The sequence below is a fragment of the Montipora foliosa genome, chromosome 10 (genome assembly GCF_036669935.1).
Source record: "Montipora foliosa isolate CH-2021 chromosome 10, ASM3666993v2, whole genome shotgun sequence".
NCBI lineage: Eukaryota > Metazoa > Cnidaria > Anthozoa > Scleractinia > Acroporidae > Montipora > Montipora foliosa.
This window is the reverse complement of record NC_090878.1, coordinates 6734362-6741863: the sequence shown is the minus strand read 5'-3', so window position 1 is coordinate 6741863 and position 7502 is coordinate 6734362. Positions and strand designations below refer to the sequence as shown.

General features: G+C 38.5%; 1 protein-coding gene across 1 annotated transcript in view; it reads left to right on the top strand.

Annotated features, from left to right (window-relative positions):
• The first annotated feature begins 2565 nt into the window (after window positions 1–2565).
• Window positions 2566–7502, top strand: part of LOC137973889 (probable glycoprotein hormone G-protein coupled receptor) — a 6144-nt gene continuing 1207 nt past the window's right edge. The window contains exons 1-4 of the mRNA XM_068820782.1: window positions 2566–2691; window positions 4154–4360; window positions 4864–4935; window positions 5050–7502. The exon at window positions 5050–7502 is cut by the window's right edge and continues 1207 nt beyond it. Coding sequence (XP_068676883.1) covers window positions 2690–2691; window positions 4154–4360; window positions 4864–4935; window positions 5050–6391 — 1623 coding nt within the window. The 5' untranslated portion in view covers window positions 2566–2689 and the 3' untranslated portion in view covers window positions 6392–7502. The remainder of the gene's footprint in view (window positions 2692–4153; window positions 4361–4863; window positions 4936–5049) is intronic.

Here is a 7502-nt window from a genome sequence, read left to right as displayed (position 1 = left end):
TGTATTGAGTAATACGTGCAGAATATTCCTGAACATTTTTGACACATATCGGAATGGGAAAATAAAGCAAACTGTTAAAGAAGCAAATTTTAAGACATCCTTCTACAGCCAATACCCGATTTTTTCATTACTTTTAAAATTGACAATGTGCAATGTGGCACACGGGTGTTCTTTTATGCAATGTTTCTGTTCTTGTTAAAATAACTGTCAACGATCCAATTTAAAACCCCGCCATCTTCAATGGAAACACGATATATAAAAATGTTGGTTTTTGAGGAGTGGGGAGAACCCGGAGAAAAACCTCTCGGTGTAGAGAAGAGAACCAACAAACTCAACCCATATATGACGCCGAGTCTGGGAATCGAACCCAGGCCACATTGGTGGGAGGGTCGTAAGTTAGAAAGCTGTAACAGGTTATTACGTCTCTCTCTTTAAATAAAGTTTTTGTATTGTATTGTATTGTATTGTATTGTATTGAGTCAACCTTTGCGCGTATCTTTCTATTTCTAGAACTAATCTTTCCACAGGAAACTCAAATTTACATCAACTTACATCAGTTTGCACAATTTGCATACATTGTTTTTATGTTTAGAGATCCTATAGCAGAGCAACTTGGTTGGACGAGTTACTGTTCACAAAATTAATTCGCTTGCCAGTCAATGTAATTATAACCATTCGAAGCTGGTCTTTGTTCCAAGGAAACACCCCAAGGCTAATCAATTCACAAGTGTTGTCCGGTCGGAAATGACAAAATTCCTGCCCGCGTGATCGCATATTGTCTCCCAGCTGTACTGCCGACGCTTATTTCCCTTTCGTAAACGGTCGTTGCCATTTCTCAGAACGGTCTTTTCCATTTGAAACGGTCGATGCCATTTTTTAGCTCTGAATTACACTCAATAGGTCTAAGAACTCAAAAGATTGCGGCTACTGGGAGTGGTGTCTCGCTGGTTATATGAGTTAGGGTTCTGTTTAGGGTGAGGGCTAAGAACCCGAGTTAAAGTCTTGAAATTTTCGGACTTTTTTTTCCTCCAGTTTTTCTTTTATAAATGTTTTTTTTCCTTTTTTGTCTTAATTTTTGTTAATATTTTTTCTTAGTTTGTTTCTTTTAATTTTCTTTGAAGTGAAGTGTGTAGTCGACTGTTATAAATGGCATCGACCTTTTCAAATGGGAACGACCGTTCTGAGAAATGGCAACGACCGTTTCACATGGCAACGACCGTTTACGAAAGGGAAATTTGCACTGCCGACCTTAACGTCAATAATAAACACTTCATTTGCCACCAGAATCTTCTCATGTTCTTGGAAGATGGCTAAGGTTTCACCACTTTTAAAAGACGGAGACCTCGAGGATCCTAACAATTACAGACGCATCTCTCCCCTGCCCATTATGTCAAAGATATGCGAGAGAATTTCTTTAAAATGCCTTACTTGTTGTCGAATGAAAGACTGTCTGCAACGCAAAGTGGAAATAAAAAATTCCACTCGACAGAGACATCACTAATCTACACGACTGAAGCCATCTTGGGTGGAATAGATAAAAAGAAACTAACCTCCGTTGTATTATTGGATATGAGTAAGGCCTTCGACAGTATAATTAACAATTATTCCATGAGTGCGCGTTGGATATGAGATGATAGATAGCCAACGAGGCGCGTAGCGCCGAGGTGGCTATAATCATCTCATATCCAACAAGCGCGAGTGGAATAATTGTTTTATTAAAAACGCCCCCAAAATATAGAAAACTAGACTACAATAAAAATAAAAAGGCCCAAAAAATCACACGTATGCTTGCCGTGTTTGTAGATCATGGTATAATGGCTCATAACCCATGATGGCTTAGCCAATCAAAACTCTCGAATTGCATTATCCAATGATCCAGTTTTTTAATAAAACATGATATTTTACTGTAGAAACTACCAGACATCGCCATGTTAAGCATATGTTTGATAAAAACACTCTAATAATAATAATAATAATAATAATAATAATAATAATAATCAACGCCTTAGTTTTCAGCAAATGGTTTTATTGCTCGTCGATCTGGTCAAACGCAGCAACTACTCACCCTCTCAAGTTCCATTCTCTTTGTGCGTGAACAGCGAAAGGTCTGTCTCTAGATCTGTCTTGGTATAAGATCTAGGTTGCGTTAAAAGTTCATTACTAACAGACCTCATTGCTCTATTATGAGACATGATCAAAATATCTAAAATTTTTAATGATGACGAAGATCTTCTTTAAAAAAATCTGCTAGCGTACCTGTAAGACTTCGGGGCAAAGTTGTTTCTGAAACTCAGCTGACGAGTTTTTTTACTCTCTAAAGCTCCTTTTGTCGCCAGTTTCAGTGATTCTGACAGAATATTGCTATTTCCATAAAACGGTGGAAAACGACTTAAATTTTCGCCCGCAGGCAGCATTAATACACAATAATTCAGTTCTAGTAATGAGCAATAATTCAAATCAAACAAAAAAATGCAAATGAGAAAAACAGCAGGTAGTTGGCAGAACCAGCTCTTTGAAAATGAATTATTAAGCTGCTGCTTTGAAATTACTAAAATGGGATAACTTCAAGGTCATACTAATGAGAAAACAGCAGGTAGTTGGCAGAACCAACTCTTTGAAAATGAATTATAGCAACTGCTTTGAAAGTACGAAAATGGGATAACTTCAAGGTCATACTAGTTCCAAACAAATGTAAGTACGTACCATTTGCCTTTCCTTAATGTTCTCGCTGTACCGGCCTTGTGATTTGCCTCGCAAGCAGAACTAGATTTTGTAACAAAAAAAAAAATGGTTTGGCCATTTAACACGACACTGCAACATGCAGGGCATTACAAATCATAACATCCATACTTACTGCGAAGACAAAATCAGCTACTTTTTTTAACGACCTGAAGTCGTAACTCGTGGGTTCCGACCGTTTATAATAAGGCCATAAACTGACTTTTGATGTTTAGCGATGCTTTGAGGTCGAAAAAAGCAAACGCTGGAAAGCTGAACAGCGGCCGCGATTGGTTACCTCTGTCTAAAAACCGGGAAAGCATTTCTTTGCACAAAGGTGTTTCTTTGGATATTGTTTTTCTTCAGTTTATTTATTTATTTATTTTTGGTTTCTCTTTAACACGCTTTCCAAGAATTTTATAGGTTCATACACTGATAATGAACTGTTTTTTCATTTATTACTTCATTAGAAATAAAGACAAGAGATTATTTTGTGTTTGCGCATTTCATCATATATCTCAAATGCGCATGTTAGCAATTAATCAATATCAGGTTAGGAATTGTAGGAAAACTAGAACTAAGCTGGTTACGTGAAATTTTACATTATTTTCGTGGCAAAGGTCACTTGTCGTATGCAAGGAAGGGTTAAGTTTTTGCAAACGTTGGCCGTGTACAACTTAATATATTTCAACAGAATTAACTACTAGACGGTAAAGTGAAGTGCTATATTCTACCCATGTAAACCATATGAACGTTAGCCCAACTAATGGAATTGGGCCCACGCAAGGACAGAGAAAAACTCTGACCAGGGAATTGGGTTCAATTCCCACCAATAACGGATGATCGGAAAAATCCGAGTGTTCCTCGGCACAACTTGAGTCAAATCTACGACCTTCCGATAACCGGTTCGGCAGCTCAACCACTGAGCTTTAAGGGATGATCGGAAACATTCGAGTGTTCCTCGGCAGAAGTCGAAGCTACTCGGACCTTCCGATAACCAGTTCGGAGCTATAGGAGGCTCGTGGGACCCAGGCCATTCAGGTGACAATTGCGGGGCTATTCTGTTAGATGTCAAATTGACAAAATGTGGCACTCTCGCAATTGCAGTAAAGAAATTGGTGGGCTCTGTCGTAACGTTTCCGAACTGGTAATCGTGAGTTCATTGGTTTAAGACTTCTTGTTAGGAACCCTTACTGTTCTACACTGTACATTTTGAAATAAGAATTGAAAAAACACATCGCATAATGGCGACAGGAATTAGCCCAAACGTCATGTTTTATCGTTAATTTAACTTTTAAGATGTTATTTCCTATCCTTTTCAATCAAAAAACGCGCATTCATCATGCATTGAAAAAATACATATCTTCAATTCCTATTTCTGCTTTAATCTCTTAATTTCATATTTCAGTTAAGAAAACCACTTTGTGTCTTACAGGTGCATGGATATACTGTCCTTGACATTACTTATCCTCGTCAAACTTGTCGCACCTTCTCTTTCAACATCTCCTCCGGAAAACTGTGTCTCGCCAATGTGCTCATGCTCTTCTGATCCAGTGTATAACGTGACGGCCACTTGTCACACAACGGATTTAAAAAATGACCTGCGCAGTTACATTAAGAGGCCAAAGCTGATTGGTGCCTTGTAAGTTAATGACTAGAATCTTTTGATTACTACTAAGATACTTTCTGATTTGTTTACTTCAATCTATAAGCCAATAAAGCCAATAATACTGTTCGCCATTCAATGCAAGGAGTTCGCAACTCAACTCAGTGTGTTTTCACCTCAAATGAGAATAATGACCTTTATAGAAGTGTCAAATGTATTTGGCGATGGGGGCACTTAGAGCGAGTTTCAATCGAGTGTCGTAAAAACCCAAACCAAAGTTATTACTTTGGCCAATCAAAAAGGACGGAGACAATCCAGTAAACCAATCAAAACTCGAAGTAATTACACGTAGCCGACACAAAGCGCGGGAAAATGTGACCACGCGAGCCTCGATTGGTTTTGGTTTCACTTCTGATTGGTTGAAAAAATGGCGAGAGAAATTTGAACCAATCACTTCTTAAGACTCTGTAACGAAAATTACTAACAACGATAATGATTATAATGATGATAGTAATTTTAACTCTTGTTTTTATTTGTAGTACAGTCATAGATGATAAAACGACTATCATTCCAAAAGAAACTTTTATCCAGTTTACCAACTTAAAATACCTGTAAGTATCAATCTTTTGTAGCTCCTGCCTTTCTACAATATGTTGAATTTTTGGTGGTAAATGTGTTCCTTCTATATAAGCACTATTACTTATTTTATATACCTTTTTTTCAAGGGAAATTAGAATACAATACCTGAAGGTCTGGAGGGGAGATCTCTCGCGTGAAGTGCCTTCGCTTGAGGCTCTTTCGTTTGAAACTCGCAGTCTTTTTATACTTCCGGTGCACGTCCTTCAATCACCAAAGCTTCAAAGGATAACTGGGCTAACATGGACAAAGGCGTGCATCAACTGTACCTTGGTCAAGAATGATACTCATAACAACGTAACGCATTTAAAACGAGGAGCGTATTACATGTATCCACCGTTACGCTGTCGTGGGTCACGATACGTTGTACATAATGTGTCACGCACAATTGCTGCGCATGGGTTTTTACCGACGTGTTTGTTGGAAAGTCAACAGTGTTTCTCTTCTCAGATTACTGTTACGCCTATGCATCGATGCTGGAAAAGTGCCAATAGCGTTCTCTTCGTAGAATTCTTCTTTGCCCCATTAATACTTTTATTTAACTTTATTGTATTTTCAACAACAATAACAAACAAGTCTCTAAAAAAGATACCTGCGATGCTGCTTGTCTCCAATTTAGCAATCAGCGACTTTTTCCTGGGAGTTTATTCTCTGGCTATTACCTCTTTTCGTCATGCGCTGTCTTATCACGTATTTTCCAGCGCAATGGACCAATTATGTCCATTACTCGGATTTTTGTGGTGTTTTGGGCAGTTCATCGCCGCTTCATCGTCATTTCTTTTAACAACTGAACGATACGTAGCCATTATCTTTGCTATGAGACCGAACGCCAAGTTCACATTCAAGGCTTGTCTATTGAGTATCATTATGTCTTGGACAATTGCTGTACTGATGGCCTCTCTTCCATTTTTTCACATTGGCACCTACACTACCACAACATTCTGCCTTCCGATACAGCCAGCCAAGGAAATTCCCTATTCATTTGCATACAGCGCGAGCCTGGTGGCTATTGGAGCTGTGATATATCTAATCACATTGCCAATGTATCTGCACATTTTTCTACATGTCAGGCGTTCTGGAAATCAGATGGGAATCAAAAGAGATGGTAAACTGGCTAAGAAGATTTCCGTCCTGGTAGTTAGCAACATGATGTTTTTTCTACTCCCAATTTTTATCGGTCTAGTATGGCTTTTTACCAGAGCTTTCGACAATATTCCTCTGACCACGAGGGAGATTCTTGTGGGTTCTTTTACAACTGTGTGTTTCAGCATCAATTCGTTTATTAATCCTCTTCTTTACGCATTCAGAGACAGGAGATTTCGGTTTGTAATTAGACAAAGATATCGCAAGGTTTTTCATCCCAATTCTAGCGTCTCCGAACAGCCATTCCGAAAATGGAAGAAAACGACTGTTTTGCAGTCTAGTTGTTGAAGTAATACTAGAAAAAATGTCAATTGGAATCAAATACTAGAAGAGTATCCGTGACGGAAAAATAACAATAGACTGTAAATAATAAACTGAATTCTTATATGTTTCTTCGCGGATATAAATAGGGTATAAATATCCGCGAAGAAACGTATTAGATTTCAGTTTATTATTTCCATTTACTATATAGATATGTACATAGAAGCACAGAGGCTCCGATTATTAGTAAGGTCCCCAGGCATAAAACGACTAACCGCCAAGAACACTGGAAGGTCTCTCTAATGCCACAGTCACTTACGGTCTAGCCTGCGAACGCAGACATATTTCCGGCGTTTGTTTCTCTCCCTCGAAGAGTAGCCGCCGAAAATACGTCTGCGTTCGCAGGCTACTTACCGTCATAATGAACTTACAGGCATAAAACGACTAACCGCCAAGAACATTGAAATGTCTGGCTGTTGCCACAGTCACTTACCGTCACAATTGTACGATATAAGCTCACATGGAATAAGATACTGCAAATCTATATATAAATTGCTCTGTTGCGGGAAGTGCATTCTGCATCTTTTCTCAAGTCTTGAAAGTGTTCTAGCTTAGACACTATTAGACACTTTATTGAAATGGTTCTTGGTCTCGTGGATATGTTGTCGGTAAAATCCAGTCTCGTGTTGAATCCATTTTTCCCTAGGTTAAATCGGTGATCCTCATTTTACTTACAATGGTTGAATATGCACTCGACCTAGTTTAAAACATCTATCAACCCCCCAGAAAGGACTATACCTTCCATCAAGCTCTGTCTTGCGCATCTCAACACGTCTTTTTAATGTTTCGTATAATCATCTTATCGGTTTCTGTATTTATACACTTATAAGTCTCAATATTACAACATAGTAAGAAAAAGAAAAACTTTATTATATATATACTGATGAAATACCAGGATTTTTCCTGTTACTAAAAAGTCATATCTTCACAGCGCGCAGTGAACATTAAGCACTTAATGACTGGCCCCACGGGAAACAGTGAGTTTTGTTTCGCCTCGGGGAACATTGATGGTCTCGGGGAAACAAAACTCACTGTTTCCCGTGGGGTCAATCATTAAGTGTTTTGTTATACCTCCCAA